At 34.5% G+C, this 19,181-nt stretch overlaps 2 protein-coding genes across 3 annotated transcripts; one reads left to right on the forward strand and one right to left on the reverse strand.

Annotated features, from left to right (window-relative positions):
- Positions 1 to 102: 102 nt before the first annotated feature.
- LOC128167782 (coiled-coil domain-containing protein 57-like) lies at positions 103 to 9,436 on the reverse strand. Its single transcript, XM_052833695.1, has 22 exons — positions 9,329 to 9,436; positions 9,096 to 9,193; positions 8,831 to 8,985; positions 8,305 to 8,473; positions 8,060 to 8,181; positions 7,733 to 7,821; positions 7,218 to 7,375; positions 6,866 to 6,940; positions 6,575 to 6,775; positions 6,073 to 6,231; positions 5,742 to 5,904; positions 5,229 to 5,363; positions 3,785 to 3,956; positions 3,468 to 3,671; positions 3,094 to 3,194; positions 2,777 to 2,977; positions 2,595 to 2,654; positions 2,231 to 2,450; positions 1,787 to 1,938; positions 1,210 to 1,324; positions 627 to 905; positions 103 to 393 (listed from the first exon to the last, which is right to left on the reverse strand). Exons 2-22 carry the CDS (start codon positions 9,167 to 9,169, stop codon positions 203 to 205), a joined length of 3,195 nt encoding a protein of 1,064 aa, XP_052689655.1. The 5' UTR covers positions 9,170 to 9,193; positions 9,329 to 9,436; the 3' UTR covers positions 103 to 202.
- Positions 9,437 to 9,620: 184 nt separating this feature from the next.
- On the forward strand, positions 9,621 to 18,612 carry LOC128167773 (leucine-rich repeat and IQ domain-containing protein 4-like). Of its 2 annotated transcripts, none has more exons than XM_052833680.1 (8): positions 9,621 to 9,728; positions 12,539 to 13,627; positions 13,830 to 13,978; positions 14,272 to 14,403; positions 14,911 to 15,051; positions 15,519 to 15,810; positions 16,435 to 16,554; positions 16,772 to 18,612. In XM_052833680.1, exons 2-8 carry the CDS (start codon positions 12,541 to 12,543, stop codon positions 16,957 to 16,959), a joined length of 2,109 nt encoding a protein of 702 aa, XP_052689640.1. In that variant the 5' UTR covers positions 9,621 to 9,728; positions 12,539 to 12,540; the 3' UTR covers positions 16,960 to 18,612. The 2 variants fall into 2 exon arrangements, with proteins under 2 accessions (XP_052689640.1, XP_052689642.1); XM_052833682.1 differs by having other exon boundaries at positions 9,637 to 9,656.
- Positions 18,613 to 19,181: the final 569 nt, after the last annotated feature.

Here is a 19,181-nt window from a genome sequence, read left to right on the forward strand (position 1 = left end):
AGAGTCACAAGAGCTTTTAAATAAAACTAATCCTCAATTAGAACTTTGATCCTAAGCTTGTTCTTGGTATATCTCCATATCAAAATATGTCACAAACAAAACTTTCTAAATGAGTAAAAGTATATTTATTTCATATTTTTGTACTAAAATAAACAGAGTAAATAAAAATAACAACTAATGATAAAAATAATATCACAGCTGGTTACCCATCGTCATCATCTCTTTTGTTGTAGTTTCGAAATTTAGATTTTTGAGGTCCTTTGCGAGATGTTTTGGGTGATTTTATGGAAGAGGTTTTCGATTCTGGTTTACTCCTCTGATGCATTGTGGGTTGCTTTCCTTTTACTTTAATTTCATTGGATGATTCTTCCGAAGAGCTCTTCCTAGATTTGTCTTAAATTTGTAAAAGTTTACATGTTAGAAAAAAAGTGGAAAATTTTCCCTACCAAAAAAGTAATAGAGGTTAAATACAATAAAAAGGTGTTTGGAACTTCAAAATTACTAAGACATATCAATGGTATCCAAGATACCAATATCCAAATTCCAAAGTTTGAACAAACAATGTTGACATTAAAACGGCTCCGATTACGAGAAGTTAACGTTTAAGTACAATAATGGATTTTTACCTGTTTTCCCTGAGTATCTAGGTGTGGTAAATGGACTTGGTGTGGGGCGATCCAACATCCTCCAAACTTCCTCCAATGATTCCCCTCCTGCTGAGGACATTGTGACTAATAACTGGTCCCTGTCGTCTAGATCTGAACTAAAGAACTGCTCCCTGTCATCCAGACTTCTGATTAAAGGCCCCTCTCTGCTGAATCGTACAGGACTGATGGATCTCCGAGTGTCATTGAAGGTGTCCTGACTTTCTCTTACACTGTTAAAGGGTTGATCTCTATTGGTACCTAAAATTCCAAACAAAATATCTTATTAATACACTCCATAATAATGCCAATAGAGGACAGAAGAAAATAACAAAGGCATTGCACAAGTTCGATATTGTACATATATGTTTCTGCAGCTTCTACCCTTTGCTGCCCAACTATTGCTGTATCATTGAACTGATAAGATGCACGACCTCAAAATGCATGAACATTTCCAAAATATTAAATATTATAAATAGAAATTGTCAATAAAAAACAACTAGTGTTAGAGTCCTATCATTTCTTAAGAGTTATTCCCCTTTAATCTCACCCATGTCTTACTAACCAATATTGGATGTCCTCTTCAGGATTGGGGGCGGTCGGTATTCTTGGTCAGATCCAGTAGAGTTGTTGGTGTTTAGATTCTGTGGCTCAGGAAACTTCTGAGCATACTGTAATTGCTGTAATGAGGTTATTGAATCAAAATTGTAATTCCATCTTTTGTAAAACTTAGAAATCATATACCGGTATTGAAGCTGTGAAGGCACACAAGACCAAAATTTAAATAAGGTGGTAGTATATACAAGAAAATATTCACCCCCATTTTATTTTTGCTCTTTTCACCCTTATTGTCAGTGGGCAAATTTAAGACTGGGTGAATTCAAAACAATTTCTAAATAACTGTTTAATTAGAAAGAGTATTTATTTATAATTCAAGACAGGGCAGAACTATTTGCAAGTGTAAAAGGGAGAAAAAAATGAGGTCAAAATAACCCTGTAAACAACTAAACATTAGACGTTTTCAGAGATACCAGATAGTCTAAGATAACTTTTCATCCATATGTCTGAAATCTATTACAAATTTGCAAGTACAATGTAAACCGGTTTCAGTCAACCTATTTTAGCCTGACCCTTATTCTGACCTGTTTTGTGAGCTCATATTGCAGTTTTTCTAGCTGGTTGAGCTTGCTGAGGAACTGCTGAGATAGGTGCTGAGACAGCTCAGTGTTGTTCATTTTCTCTGCACTGAACACAGGCTCTGGTTTATCTTGTAAGGCTGCTGGCGGTTTAATCCCTGAAATGAAAATCACATCCATTACTGAATCAATTCAACATGCAAACGAAGTTCCAAACAAGATTGCTGGCTTCAAGAAGTGATAAATAACATGCAATATATGCTCTCTCTCTCTCTCTCTCTCTCTCACACACACAGAAAGTTTAATGTCTAACATCACATACATAACTCTAATTTAATAAGAGATGCCTACTGCCAGTGCTACATATGTCATCAACAATATAACCTTCCCAAAATCTTTATCAATGCATCATGTAACATGACCATATATCATAAAGTACTTTATCAGTACCTGCTTTGTTGAGCTCTGCCCGTAGCTTGTTTCCCATCTCTATCAGCTGTTGTCGTTCTTTGGCTAGCTGAGCGATGTGTTTAGCAGCTAGCTTCAGCTTACTCTTCAGCTCTTGTACAGGAGAACTGTTGTTTGTGGCAGCAATGTCTGCTGTTAGGGCATTGGTGGCTCCTTTTCTCAAGTTCAGAATTTCATCCTGTAACTGCTGTATGACTAACTCCTATCACATTATTAAAAAGATTAAATGATCAAACTGAGAAAGATAAACATAACAAAATAACAAAGCAACAGCATAAAATAGCAAATTTTTCATATAAATGAACCGGTATATGCATCATCTTCGTTTGCAGAGAAGTTTTTTTACCTGTGCTCCAAAATTGAGTTCTGGTCTTTTTTCTGCAAGTTCTACTTTCAAACTTGATATCTGCACATACAAATGAAATAGAGGGGAAATTACTAGATTAGTGTGATAACTATTTGATTAAATTTTACTGTCCATGTTTACAAATATAAATTCCTTGTTCCTTTTAAAAAATATTTTTTTACCTGTTGATGTAGAGAGGTGACCTCCATGTTTCTTTCTAGTGTAGCTTTGTAATATTCATCCGCTTCTTTACGAGCTTCCACCAGTTGAATTTCCAATTCACCCACTCTCTGGTTCAGAGCCCCAATTTCTGATTGGTCCCTCCTCCTCTGGGCATTCAACTCATATTTCAACTGGTCAATTTCAACTTGTTTCTGCCTTGGCTGTGAAGGAAAAATTAACAAGCTGAAGTACAGAAAATGAAATCAATTAATGTTCACATTCCTTATCTTACTGCAGTTCAAAAACCTCTCACAGACAATTTTTTAACAATGCAAACCTCTTTGTTAAGTTTTTCCACCATACCCTCCAAGTACTGAATTCTGGCCTGCTGTTTCTTTAGTTGAGCTGTCATTTCAATTTTTTCTGACCTCAGTGCACCTACAAAAAGCAATATCTTCATAAAACAGATTGAACTGCTGTCGTCAATATAAATAGAGTGAAATTAAAACCATCATCCCTTTAAGTAAAAGACTGTAAAAATTTAATTCAATTTACCATAACAAGAATACATTTTAAAGAACTACCATTTACAGCCTCTAATGTTCTTTCCCTGATACATCAGTGTAACATTATGTTCTATTATGGTAGTGACCTTACTGTTCTGTTCCATACCCATAAGTACATATACAGGTAGATTTTCTCTGAACTCACCAATCTGATCATTAAGAGACTGTATATGAGAGCGAACAGCCGAGTTGTCCTTAACCTCTTCCTGAACTTCCTCTTCCTGTTCTTTATTAGATGGAGCGACAGGTGGTGCTCTCCCGTACTTCCTGTACGTATCCATATCATGCTCAAGTTCACGATTTCTTTTTCGCAGTGCCCTGGCCTCATTTTCTAAACTCTGCACATACTCTGAATGAAACAATGAATAGACTTCATATTTGTAAGATTAATACCCAATATAGAAAAAAACCCCGCTGAGATCCGATTTATTGTAATATCCATTTATAAGCATTTTGTAATACCTCCAGCTGTTGAGGATGGTTCTGCATTTTTCTCAGGGGGAGGCAACTCTTGTCCTAGAATTTCCATCTGAGTTCGCATTTCTTTGATTACTGACTTGAGACTCTCATTTTGCTCCTTTAGAGAAAGAATTTCCTCTGGATCTGCAAACTTCCATACTTTGTCTATATCAACCTACAAAGGTATTTTAATGAATATTTCACAACTGTATTAAGATGCAACCATTAATTGATACAACTTTTTTTTACATTTTTAAAGTCTGAGTTGTGAACTTCAGAATAAACAATAGTTATCAGAAACTATTGTACACATAAGTGATAACTAGAGGTACTGTGAGCAAGCTCACAATTGATACCCCCCGCTAAGAAAAAAATCATAACGCGTGTATTTTTGCTATTACAGAAAATATTGGATGAATCTATTTCACTGTCCATTTTCTATAAATAACAACTGCTTTATTTTTGAAAACTGTTAATTTTTAGCTTCTAATATTTCCATTAATACAAGACATGACACAGACAGAATTTAGCTTTTTTGAAACAATGACCTTGAACTTTCTCAATTGACCTTGGGTCAAGGTCATGACACACCCTTTAAACATAAGCAATCTTTGTGTGAAGTAAGAACTTCCAATGTTTCCCCATAACAAAGGTATGGACTGGACACGAATTTTGCATTTTTTCTGTCAGTGACCTTGACCTTGCCCGAATGACCTTGGGTCAAGGTCATGACACACCCATAGGTCATAAGCAATCTTTGTGTGAAGTAAGAACTTCCAATGTTTCTCCATTAGAAAGATATGGACCGGACACGAATTTTGCACTTTTTCTGCCAGTGACCTTGACCATGCCCGAATGACCTTGGGTCAAGGTCATGACACACCTTTAGGTCATAAGCAATCTTTGTGTGAAGTAAGAACTTCCAATGTTTCTCCATAAGAAAGATATGGACCGGACACGAATTTTGCACTTTTTCTGCCAGTGACCTTGACCATGCCCGAATGACCTTGGGTCAAGGTCATGACACACCTTTAGGTCATAAGCAATCTTTGTGTGAAGTAAGAACTTCCAATGTTTCTCCATAAGAAAGATATGGACCGGACACGAATTTTGCACTTTTTCTGCCAGTGACCTTGACCATGCCCGAATGACCTTGGGTCAAGGTCATGACACACCTTTAGGTCATAAGCAATCTTTGTGTGAAGTAAGAACTTCCAATGTTTCTCCATAAGAAAGATATGGACCGGACACGATTGCACAGACAGACGGACAGACAGACAGACAGACGGACGGACGGACGGACAAGGTGATTCCTATGTACCCCCCCCCAAACTTTGTTTGCGGGGGGTATAATAAACGCTATTAAAAGAAGGAAAGGAGAAATTAATGTGAAGATGTAAAGCATTAGAATGTAGCTGTTCTCTTTGGGATGGTGATGTAAACTCACATTGATATTCTTGTTGACAGGGAGGCCGTGTTTTTTTAGTGTGGCTAGGGCCTGTTCCCTCTCCCTGTGTAAGGCTCTGATCAAGGCTTCTCTCTGTAGAATGTCTCGGTCCCTCTCCTTGACAGTTGCTAGAGCCTGTGGACAGATTTACACCATATAACAATGATTAATGCTTTTTGTCATCATTATATGAAGAACATGAATACTGGTAAATGATTGCACCTTCAAACTTAATAAATATATAACTTTAAAATTTTTGGTGTTTTTTTTTTTACGATTCAATTTGTATACAAATGAAAAATACCGTAATCTTCAATGTACAAACCATTTTCTATATTTTGAGTAAAATAACAGGTAACAATATGATGAATTTAAAAAATTGAAATTTGATATGTAATTGCATGACCTCTCACCATGAAAACCGACACAAACCCATATGATATACATGTACATGTAAAAACTCCAAGCAGGGCAACGAAATTCAACTAATTTAATCCTGGATTCTGAGATTACCTCATCCCTGCTTTTGACGAGTTTCTTGATCAGGTCCTCGGACTTTTCGTACTGATTGGACTCCTTCTCCTCGTATCGCCTCTGCCAGTCCAGCTCCAGCTGAGTCCGGCTCCGCTCCATGGACCTCTCTCTCTCCACAGCCAGAGACAGGTCCTTCTTGTATCTATATCATGTATTAGAGTACAGTAAATTGGAAACAAGATACGTGTATAAGTTTCTTCTTGATTACCCCAAGTTTCCTATTACATTTTATCAAATGTACTAATATAATATTTTTGCTCTCTCATGCAGAAGACCAATTATGTCTCATCCTAAGATGTACTACATGTACCTTTCAATATCCTGTTTCCTTTGTAGAAGTTCTGACTTTAGTTTTTCTTCATTCTCCCTCAATCGCTGGAGTTCCACATCTTTACTGACCTGACTTCTAGAAACATCCACAATCTGTTTCTCCCATCTCTCCTTTTGTTGGTATAGCTCCTCTTGTAATCTAAGAAAAATAAAATATTATGATACAACTCCTTTACACTGATATTTTCAAAATACTAGTACACATACATGTCCAAATACCCTGTAAATGTTTTACACTGTACTAAAATTTAGATATGCAAAAAAGTATGTATAGCTGAGTTTGTAGCCTTTAGTAAATATTCTTCTTTTTTTATTTGAAAGTGGCAGCACTTTAATAATATGACAGAAATATTCACTATAATGTTTGAGAGAGAGAGAGAGAGAGAGAGAGAGAGAGAGAGAGAGAGAGAGAGAGAGAGAGAGAGAGAGAGAGAGTTTTTTTTCATGCATTGCATAACTAAACTTATTCATAATTTGCTTACTTTTCAATTTGTAGATCTTTTTCTTTTTCCAGATCAGATTTGTTCCACTCTAGTTTCCGCATCTCCACCTGGCTTTCCTCAAGTTTACCCTGTAGTTCTCTGATATTGCTCTGCAAAGACTGCTCTCTTTCTGTGTATCCCTCCTTGATCTTTGTCAAAGCTGTTTCTTTTTCACGTGCCAGTTTGTCTAACTCTGCATGCCTGTAAGCAGTTGTGTTTTTGTCACTCAACTTAACTGTCATTTGGTGAATATGAAAACTTAGACTTAATAATATGGAACTCTGTTCTTACTTTCTTTGGAAGTCTTCTTTCATCCGATTCATCATGGTTTCAAGTTGCTGTGCTTGGATCTCTAATTCTGAAATTCTGATTGAGAAAAAAAATACAACATTAAACAAAACATTTAACAATGACACCAGTCAATAATCAATTTCATCCACAAAGTAGATTTTCCATCAACAACCCAACCCACCCCCATCCTTTTTTTTTCAAAGCATGTATGATTCGACAATTTGCAAAAAATAAATCATTTGATGGCAATAAGCTTAAATTAAAACCTCAGAGTAAGACTCATCTCTAATAAATAAAATATTGAATTCCAGTAGCACAAAAATGATTAATATGCATGTACATGCGGATGTACCTTGCATCCTTCATGGAGGTAACATCTGCCAGCTCCCACTCCTTCTCCTTTAGCTTTTTCTCCAGGTCCCTGTGACTGCTCTCCACCATATTATACTGCTCACTCTCCTTCGTTTGGCTGGTTCTCATTATTTCCAACTCTTTGGCTAAAAGCTTTGCCTGAAATGATCAATGTCAAGATCAAATCAAGCAAGGAAAAAAATAATTTTTCTTTCTTTTGTTTGAAGGGGAGGGGTGGGTGGGGTGTCATTGTTGTTTGACTAAATTTTAAAAGTTTATGTAGCCATGATTTTATGGATGAAGTTTAATTGTTGAAATAAAGTCACAGTTCCTTTAAAGTCTAATCAATGTTGCAATTCTAGGGGACACTTGTTCATTGCTAAGGGGTACCTACAGAATTTGTGACTTCGAAGAAATCTGATGATTCAAAAAAATGATTTATTTAATATTGATGTACAATCTACATGTGTTCATGGTTTAGTTTATGAAGTTTTTAAAAAAAATGTATTAATCTACCTTTAACTCATATTCAAGGACTTTGGCACTCATTTCATCTTTCTGCAGTCTAAATTCATGCTCCCTTTTTTTCAGGGCATCTTCAAAATCTGGTAAAATAAAAAAGTAGTATCATGCTATCCAGAATGCAATACATCCAATTCCAATAATGCTAAATACCATTTGAATTCATCATAAAACAAATTACATTTGAAGATTTTAAAATGATACTGAAATATTAAACCAAAATATGTTTTAGTATGCTTGGTATTCCCTTTCATTGATTCATAATATAACTCTGAATAACTCAGTCATTCTAACAGTTATTCTACACACTGTTTAACTCACTTATAGTCAGTTCTCTTTTTTGTGTATCCAGGTCATCCTCAACCTGCTTCAGCTGTCGCTGTAAGTTTCTCTTAAACATCTCAAATTCTTTCCTCTCTTGATTAATTTCTGAATCTTTTGAGCTAAAACATTAAATTTAAGATAAAAAATCCCGATTTGCTCTCTTTATAATTAATAACAAATTAACTTTCAAATGAATTTGAATATAAATTATTGGCTGCATTAATCATTACTGTTAAAATTACCATTTAAAGGAATCAATTTCTGCTTGTTTCTCTTTAATTCTATGTTGATAATGTTTTTGAAGATCTTCTTGGGCCAAAACTTCTCTCTTTGTTGAGGATTTAGCATCATCTAGCTGAATTTTCAATTCACTGATCTCGGCAGTTTTCACATTTAACTGTGCCTTCAGTTCTATGAAATAGAGTTCATTCAACTATCATTAGTAAATCATACAGTCTATAGGAAGGAAGACCATGATTGTCAATTTAAATACATGCACGGTTCTGTTAACAAAGAAAAAAATTATAGTTTCATTATTCCATACTGGCAGTGAAAAAATATTTTGCTTTATTTTAACTTTGCAGAGTCATTTTACCTTTAAATCTTCTCAGGCAATTCAAAAGATAATGAGATTTATCATTTCAATAAAAAAGATGTTATTAAATTTTTTTTATCAATTTAAAAGAATAGGGAGTTGGGCAAAAATATCATATTAACTAGCTAATGATACTTAAAATTTATTTAATCAATTGAAAACATCATCATTACCTGAAAAAGTAACATCGTATCTCTCCAATTCTTGATCTCGCTCCTCCAAAACTTTAAGATTGTACTTAAAGTCTTCTTTCAGTTTAGAAAATTTAGCTTTCTCCTCTTGCAAATCTTTTTCTTTTCCACTCAGTGCTGCTTCCAATGTTTGAATCCTTTAGTGAATTGAAAACGAAATGCCAACAAAAATGCCCACAGAATTCAATATAATATATGTGAATACAATATATTAAGAATATTTGCAAAATGACCACATTAATAATACCTTAATTCTGTTACTTCTTTCCATTCCCTTTCTTTCTGTGCTGCTAATTCTTTCCAGTTCCCTTGTGCATCCATAATGTATCTATTTTATCATGAGCACTGAAAGTCAAACACAAGACTCCCAATGATACATGTTGAGGCATGTCAAGTGCACAGTAAATGTGCTGTTATTGCTTCATGTAGGTAAATTTAGATGAAATTCCTATAGACATCATCTCAGATTTATTAGCTTACCATTCTAATCATCAAAATTTTGCAAAAATTGTGTATGCATTCAGTTTTGAACATATCAAAGTTTCAAGCCACCTGTCAGACTTTAAAATTTGTTATTGTTGTCTTTTGGTTGTCGCAAAATATCCGGGTTTACTTTTTAATCACTTCAAACAGTGATCAATCATATTTTCATGTTTATAACATGTTACAAAATATTAATTTTACCGATATAAAACTAATGATAGTGAATATAATTCTTTATTATATTATTTTTTTCCATATGTTTATATCGTAATCATAAACTTCCGGCCGTAAACTGACCACGGAGCACATTGTGCAGACTGACTCAGTGAGTAAACGTGTGGAAATTGTTGCACTCTGCTATATTGCTTATTTGAATGTATATTTTATCTTGAATCAGGTAGGTACAAATTTTAACAACTCTTCAATCTTATTTTATTTTTAAATGCTAAGGACAGTGCAGAACTATAGAAATTGTTTAGCTTAATATGGTACGTTCACAGGCACTTGTTTCTGAGAAATATTTTTACCCTATAGTATAATAATAACACAAGGTATCTAACTCCGAATGAGGTAAACCACCCCCTCCCGTGTGTTGCAGTCGTTTTCGCTTTTATACGAAATGCAATGCAAAAGTGTTTAGTACCATTTTCTTCTACAATAAATTATCTAAACAACCATATATAGCATGCTTACTTTTGTTGTATTCTAATGTGCATAATCTGCGTCAAAACATGACAGACTTCAATTGAACCGTAGGCACTGACATGATGGTATCGCAGAGAATAAAAAAAATAAAATAACGTGATTTAAAAAACATTTTCAGCGTCTAAAATTTGCAAAAAACTAATGATGTTTAAAACAAATAAAATATTGCAAAATAAACGTTTCGTTAATTAAATATGAATTGATGATCAGCTACTGCTAGCTGCTATTTTTAGCTACTGGTGAATTCCAAGGTTTTCGGAATACCTCGGGAATTTTCATTGCGTTGAAAGAAAAAAGAAGATAATCACCGGATAGTGGATTTTGAAAACATTTCAGGCGGTAGAATTTGAAAACACAGTGAATTTTGCAATGGAGCGTAAAGAAGGATTTTGTTCATGGTATGAATTAAATACAACAATTAACTATGAATTAAATGAATAACTATATAATAGACAGCTTACACATATAAAGAAAAATACAAAAACATTTTTTTTTTCAATATATAGTTAACGTTACATAGTTTACAATGGGCTGTGTGTATTTTGCAATTTAAAAAATCAGTCACTTGGTTCTGATTTTACTACAAAAAAAAAACCTTTAGCATACAATGCTTATATTTCTGTATAATACCAAAGAGGTTTTTTTAAATCTGAGTGCATGTTTGGCACCCATGTTTTTCCTTCGAGGTTATAAATAACTCGTTCAGTTTTCCTGTGTTATTTTAGAAACAGACTCCTAGCCAATCAGAATCCGAATCACTATTCTCTGCAATACTATCATGTCAGTGCCTACGGTTCAATTGAAGTCTATCGTGTTTTGACGCAGATTATGCACATTAGAATACAACAAAAGTAAGCATGCTATGTATGGTTGTTTAGATAATTTATTGTAGAAGAAAATGGTACTAAACACTTTTGCATTGCATTTCGTATAAAAGCGAAAACGACTGCAACACACGTGAGGGGGTGGTTTACCTCATTCGGAGTTAGATACCTTGTGTTATTATTATACTATAGGGTAAAAATATTTCTCAGAAACAAGTGCCTGTGGGTACGTTGGAAAAGTGCTAAAAAAAAAACATCATTTTTTATGTAGTAGGAAAAACAATTTGATGAAAGACTGAAACAAGTTAAGTGCTGGAGCTTTCAAATGTTAAACTAAGATCTACAATTTTTAAATTCAAAATGATTGTTTATCCTATACATTGATTGCAGTCGATGTCATTGTAATTGTAATATGCAATGGGGAAAATAATGACAGGCCAGACTGGGATTTAAATCCAGGCGTCCGAAATATCTAGTCAGGGTTTCTAACTAGTTAGATATCTGGCACCAGTGATCAAACTGGTCTGACCGCCAGCCCTTAACATTGGCGTAGCTATTATGAATGCTTATATTCCTGAGCATGCACATCATTCGGGGAAAAAAGGAAGAAACTCAGTGAAAAAAATAAAGAGAGAAAAAAAAAAGAATTCAAATACTAAGGTCCATACTTGGTTATTCCATCAACCCGTTTCCGTCACCCGGTCCTACTTTATCTGGAATCAATGCTAAACAAAGATGTCTTAAGTACCAAATATCGACACATAATGTGGTCTTACAGTACCATATTAAAGAAACAGTACACAATGCATGTACCAAATAAAGCAAAGATTTTATTTTGCATTTGAACTTACTTTTACACATCTTTTTAAATTTCCCCCATAGAAAATCACAGCTTTATTGAGATATTCATTACCATAAACTAGGTGAAAATGAACTTAAAGCTTTGAGTGGGTCAAAAACAATCATCATAAGTTTTTTCTTCTTTTAGCTTTTGATAAGTTTTGTGATTTTATTTTATGCCTAAACTATAACCAAAACAATTTTAACTGCCTAAAAATATGCTTAAATAGTGAGCATTCATTTCAATTTCTGCGATGATTTTTAGTGTTAAAAATCGTCAGAATCCATGAGCTTCTGGGGGCTTTGCCCCCCGGACCCCCACTAGGCTTCACCCTGAACCCACTGGGGGCCTCATGGCGGCCCCCATACCCCCTGCCATTTTAAGCATGCACTTCGTTTCTGGTCTAGCTACGCCACTGCTTAAATGATCCTAAGCCCTTAAAGATCAACATCCCACTGCAGGGTCTTTTACCTGGCAGGTGTTATTGTCAAAGGCCCTAAATTTGTTACAATCCTAGAGATTATGAAAAAAAAATAATGAATATAATGTAAAGTTATATGAAGATATAGAGGTGCTTTCTATTATGTTATTATTAAGTGTTATAAAGTTAACCAAGCACCTAATTTGGCATAAATTCTTAAGGTAACAACTCTGGGCCTCTGAGGATAATACCCAGTATTGGTTAGGGTTGGTCTTGGCCCCAGATTTAAAGAGATAGGAGAAATAATAATGGACCAGATAGGGATTCAAACTCAGACTGTCTGAATTTTTAGTCAGGTGCTCTACTAACTTAGCTATCTGTGGGCAATCTTTCGTAACTTATTCAATTTTCTGTAGACATGGCAGATGCATCAGACAATGAGGATTACAGAGAGAAAGTTGATGGAGGAGTGCTTGATTTATCGTCCAAAGATCTTTATAGAGTGCCCCCTCAGATAGTGAATGGGATTGGTCCAGATATCACCAAATTAGTGTTGGATTTCAATGATATCAAAGAGCTCCCAGCCTCTTTTGGAGAAGTTTGCATAAATCTACAAGTTCTTTCCTTGGTGGGGAATCTCCTGACAGAATTGCCGCCAAGCATAGGAAACTTGTCTCAGTTGAAGGATTTACATATGAATGAGAATAACCTTAAGATTCTGCCAGACTCCTTATGTCGTCTGTGTGACTTGGAAGTTTTGAAATTAACAGGTAACCAACTTCAAGTGCTTCCAGATAATTTTGGTGAAATTCGGAGTTTAAAGATATTCTATTGTGATGAGAATAGGTTGGTAAAACTTCCGCTTACTCTTGGGTTGTTATCAAAACTTCAGGTTATGGAATTGGAGGATAATTCCCTTGTCGTCATTCAAGAGGGCATAGGTCAATTAAGGTCATTAAAGATATTTAATGTGTCAAACAACAAACTGGAGAAGATTCATGATAGTTTTGGTGATCTCGAAAATCTTGAGGTTGTGGATCTCTCAGGAAATCATATGGAGAATTTACCGCATCATTTTAATTCTGCCCACTGTGTTCTGAAATTTTATGCTGATCGGAATAAACTGACCGATGTCCCTCTCTGGTTAGCAGACATGAGGGAGGCTTTGGAAATTTCCATGAGTGATAATCAATTTTCTAAGTGTGCCTTGAGTGAAAAAATGGGCTCAACTTGTTCCAAGCTCACCCTCCTAGACATGGGAGGGAATTTTATGGATAGGTTACCAGATTCCTTTGGAAGCATGAACAATATAAGGACCCTCAAACTGGGAAGCTGTATAGGTGAATTGGAGAGAAGAGCCTTCCAAAATGGCAACTGGTTAACCTACCTTCCTGAAAGTTTCTGTGATTTGACAAAATTGAGTGCTTTATATCTTGATGAAAACTTGCTTCAGGAACTACCAGAGAATTTTGGAAATCTTGTAAACTTGGAATTCCTTGACTTGGGTAAGGAAGGTTAATCTTTAACAAACTCTCCAATATGTTTTTGTAAACTGAAGAATAAATTTTTGTTTTTCATTTGATTTTCAGCATGTCAGGATAATAATATGTCCAAGTGTTTGGCTGGGGTATTCAAAATACATGTATGTTTAACTGACATGTGCCAGTACACATAATTAAAAGCACATTTTTGAAAAATTATTTACAGGTCAGAATGCGCTGCATGAGCTACCAGACTCTTTCTGTAAGCTGAAGTCTTTGAAAGTCTGCCAAATGTCAAAAAACAAGATTCAGATTCTTCCTTCAGAGTTTGGTGACCTTTCTGCACTAGAGGATCTACGTCTCGATAATAACCTGGTAATAATTGTCATAAAAGTGCAAAGAATTTTTTTCGGACTGTAAATCACTAAAAACAAGAACAGTTAAATTTTATGCATGCTTGATTTTCATCTTGATTTTATGCTGCAGATTTTTATGAAAAGCAAAGAGTTGCAGATATTGGTGTAATATTTTCTAAAGACAATTATAATTTAAATGGGAATATTTACCATTGCATATTAAAAAAAAAAGAATTACTGGTACTATGTCAAATTGTGGAAAAATAAGAGCTGTTTGTGTGTATTTTATTCTAAAGTTCTCTCCCTCTCTAGCTAGAAGAGCTGCCACAGTCTTTCAACAAACTGACAGGTCTGAAGTCATTAGATTTATTCAACAATAAGTTGACAGAAATCCCAGATGCCTTGAATAACTTCAAACAATTAGTTCGACTGGACTTGTCAGAGGTAATGACTTCTGTGTGACAAGGTTTATAAAAGCAGCAAGTTCATTACCCCCAGAGTAGAATTTCAAACAGATTTTTTCTTGGTGATAAGTTTCAACACTTACATTTGATAGCTTTCCATTAGCTGCTTGAAAATTACTGATGGAGATTCATGGCCTTCTAATTTGAATTTGAATGATGTGATTTTTATTTATGAGAATGATTTTCCAGACAATCATACTTGTCATGATAATATATAACCAAATGCCATATTTGATGTGTGAATTTATAAATTTTTCTTTATATAAAAATGAAAGTCTGTACTACTTTGAAGTATGTATTTATCAAAATTTTCACCACTGTTAAAAAAATCAATCAAGTACCAGTATGGGGTTGGGTCTGTTAAAATCTTGCCATTGCTTAAAAAAATTAAAATCTCAAATTTGAAATACATGTACCAGGTATTTTCTTGACCAATTCCAGGTTATTACAAGCAGAAAAAAGTCATGTGACTATTTTTTAATTTCAGAATCGATTCAACATTCCTTGGTATGACGTTCCCCAAATAGTAACGCAATCAAAGTACCCCCAGCGAGACCCAGAACTGAAGGATAACTGGAGGGGCAGGGCTAGGCAAGATTTGTCCATGTTGGGGGATAAAGTCATAAAGGTACTACATGAACAGATTTGAGACATAAAGGGGTTTGTGGTTGTTACCAGGTAGTGTCCAAGTATAATCACCAAAATTCAATTTTACTTTGTATTATACTTTTTAACTGTATTGGTAATTTAAAAAAGAATATCCAACTACAGGTATGTAAGATATAGTCATCAATATATTGACTATGCAAGATGGAGGTGTCTAGAAACATATCATTAGAGCCTTTTTTAACAAGACCTTGGCTATGTCATGTTTCTGTTTGACACAACTACCCAAAAGTTTAAGATCGAATTTGGCATTGCGATTCAAAAATGATTACCCAGACTATGTAATGCTCAGGGACATGGTCATGTTTCATTTACATTTATGGGAACAACTGTGCAGAAGGCTTCTAAAAATGTAAGGGTATATTCTGTGCCGTTGGACAGCAGTATCTAGTATAAGTGATGTTCTGAATTTTAATTTGGAATTGATAGGTAGATGTATCTGAGGAAGGAGTGGACTTTGAAGCCCCAGCCAAGGACTTGGGATTCAGTGAGAACCTGCTGCGGGATGCTGTGGACCACGGAATGTCCTTCTGGAGATCTCACGAGGGGAAAGGGAGGAGACAGAAGTTTGTGCGTAAGGATGATTTTAAGTTCCTGGAGGTTCGGAACAGGAAGTATTACAGGGGAGATGAAAAGGAGGAGGAAGAGAGTGAGAGTGAAAAGGAAGAGGAGGAAAATGAAGAAGATGATTATGAACCTCCCATTTTTCAGCCCAGGAATGGTAAGTTTTTTGTTTTTATTGAGGATTCTCCAACTTTGATTTTTAAGACAAGTATACTTGCTCAAGAATTGACTTCTCTGTAGGGTAAATGTATAATGTTCAAAAACAGTAAAGGTATTGAAAAGATATCTTCAACTTGTCTTTGTCAATGCAATTTTCTGAAGACATTAATTAAGGTACTTCACTACACCGAGACTTATACTTTTTAAGACACTACGTCACAAGATGGCGATTTAAATGTTTTGTTAAACTGTTTGTATCAATCGATTCCGATGTATATCGTCATAGCGCAGTGGTTAAAGTATCAGGCTTGTGAACCGCAGGTAATGAGTTCGAATCCACCTGGGGCTTTTGTTCATGTTTACTGAATGACATTTTTGAAAATATCATTTTTTATCTAAAATTGTACATTTTTTCGCCTCTTTGATATATATAATTCTTATCCATCATTCTTTCTATCATAATCAAGTAAATTTCTGCTGATTTGAGAAACTATTTCAAGGTGTAGTGAGGTACCTTAAGGTAGATAAAAATGTTTGTGTTTTGTTTGAATTAAAAATACAACTTCATGTTTGTAAATTAATTACCATGAAAACACTAGCATTATGGAACTTATTATTTCAGTTACTGAACCTGTGTCAAACACCATGGATGATGGGTATAAAGCCATTGCAGGGGCAATGGAAGGAGAAAACTGGGATGATGAGCTGGAAGAGGTGGTTGATCCCTTCAATATTCAGTATGGTAGGTTTGGAAAAAAATACTGTTAAACAAAGGGAATTAACTCATTTTTCAAATAAAGTTAATAAAAATGTAATGACTCAGAGTTGTTCCCCATTAAGTAATGATAAAAAGAGAGATAACTCTTGCCATTAAAATAAGTTTACCTGAAACGTTTTGGTGTGAGTAACTGTAGATTAAGTTTTTGGGGTCCTGTTTCATTAAGAAATTCTTGTTGTAGATGACAACTACTTCAACAACATCTACCAGCATCCACGACCCAAGACTCTGGCAGAGGCAGGGTATGTGGTGGATGATTATCTGTGTCTTCCATATGACATCCACGTACAGCCAGTGTCCAAATACAGAGCGGAACAACAGATCGAGGATGGCCAGTTTGATGATGATTCGGAGGAAGATGGCACGTGATGATCGGATTGTATGGAGAAATGATGGATGACTACTCAGGGGAAAATGACATGTGGTGGTTAAGCTTGTAGAGAATTGATGGGAGACTCTGTTGTTTGATGATGATTTGGATGAAGATGGCACTTGATGATTGGAGCATGCAAAGAAATGTTGGAGACTTTCTTTTATCAGTTGTTGAGTATAGCATGGCTACAGAAGTAATAAAGACATGCATGCCTGTACAAGAGATCTTCATGGCAGAAATTAGGAAAAACTCATTTGAATTTCAATTACCGAAGACGTTGTACTTGTTTCCTGTGAGGAAATTAGGAAAACCTATTTTAAATCTCAACAGAACACTGATACATATGTTTATGCTTGTTATTATTATGCATGTGAAGATAAAAGATATACATCCTAAGAGGAAATTACAAAGTAGTAAAAACTGCTTTTGAATCTCGAGTGAACTGATAAATGATCCAGGATTTTAATCTGTATGGAAAATAGAAATGCAGATCTGAATCTTGATGTTGGTTAATGTAGAAGCAGATGTGTAGGAGTGGTGATACAAACATTTTTAGACCTGTTGATCAGCACTATTGGCAGTCCTTTAAATGACTTGAATCTTATGTCCAATCTGATTAAAATCAGATCCTTTGATCCGCTCACGAAGATTGCTACCTAGTGTAGCGATCTTCGTGAGCGGATCAAAGGATTTGATTTTAAACAGATTGATTTTATGTCTTGCTCTTAGGCTTATTTTGGTCAAGAAACTAAAAAAGAATTATTTTGAATTTCCAATGCTTGTTTAATTTAAAGAAAACCAAATAGGACTGTTTTCAAGTAGATTTTAATAATTTCATTTTTCTACTGACATTAAGAAATGTACCCAAGTCCTTTGGAAAACTGAACAATTACCATTATTTTTGATGCAGGTCATTTTCACCCATATAATTGAAAATTTAATCAGCAATGTCTTTCATTTTTATGGCATTAAAATGTGTTTGGAGGATTGCATATATTGCAGTGTGTAATATCTGTGTTGATTTGACTCTACTTTTTTTCTGGTAATCTCAATAACTTTCATTGCATTATTTAGTACTGGTAATTTGGAAATTATTTGTAATGATTAGAATATTTGTTTCTGTGACTTTTACTTGCGATATTGTTTGATAAAGGTAAAGTTTCACATACAGACACTCAGTCCAATATGAATATTTATTCAGCAAAATAATTGTTTGATGAAGGTTATATGTAGGTATACATACACCCTTCACTCCATTTATATAAAGGTATAATCATGCACATCATTCCACAGCTTGTTTTTTTTTATTTGATTTGTTGTCTTTTGTCCCAAATCTGCTTTACATATTTTTATGCTTGACTGGGTTTGATAACAGAAGGGATTATTCAATCATGGACGGAAAAATTAGTTTAACATTTACAATGAAGTACATGTATCAAGAAGTTGTGAATGCAAAAGAAATATAGGAACAGATCATTTCAAATCAATTTAAATTAAGATAGAAGTGATCCAATAGTATGATTAAATTGATTGTATGTTGATTTTGTTTTAATTGAAACCATCCATTTTATTTGTAAAATTCAGTTGATTTAAAATCACTGTCATGATGTTGATATTTTTTAAAAATAAATTGTGAGTTGTATTTTCCACTAATATCCTTATAAATCAATTTATATTTTAAGTATTAATTTTGATTGCATTTTTAATTTCCAAAAGTAATCTTAATCCCCATAACCCAAAATTAGTAAATCTTTATTTTGATTGCAAGGGCGAGGCCCAAATTGTTATGGGAAGGATCTTCTCCTAAATCTTTCCCTTTTCAGAACAGCAGTACCCGGTAATCAATGCGTTGGTGCCTGAAAAACTATTCTTTTGTTATAGGTTTTTTTGGTTGGGGGATGGGGGGGCGTGAATGTATATTTTATCAACAGAAAGAGAACATGATTATGCAAGGCTGCATACAGTTGAACTTCGATATCTCGAACACTGATATCTTGAATACAATGGATATGTCGAAGTGATTTTTAAGTCCAAACCACTTATTTTTAAAATATTTCACCATTGTTATCTCGAAAACTCAAATATCTTGAATTTTTAAAACAGTCCCATTTAGTTCGAGATAATGAAGTTTGACTGTAAATAACAGAATTCGGTGATTTTTTTTTCTCACTGGAGTTATAATTTTAACTTGAGTAATAGAATTTCAATAATCATTCTA

The sequence above is a fragment of the Crassostrea angulata genome, chromosome 10 (assembly GCF_025612915.1).
Source record: "Crassostrea angulata isolate pt1a10 chromosome 10, ASM2561291v2, whole genome shotgun sequence".
In the NCBI taxonomy this organism is placed as follows: Eukaryota; Metazoa; Mollusca; class Bivalvia; order Ostreida; family Ostreidae; genus Magallana; species Magallana angulata.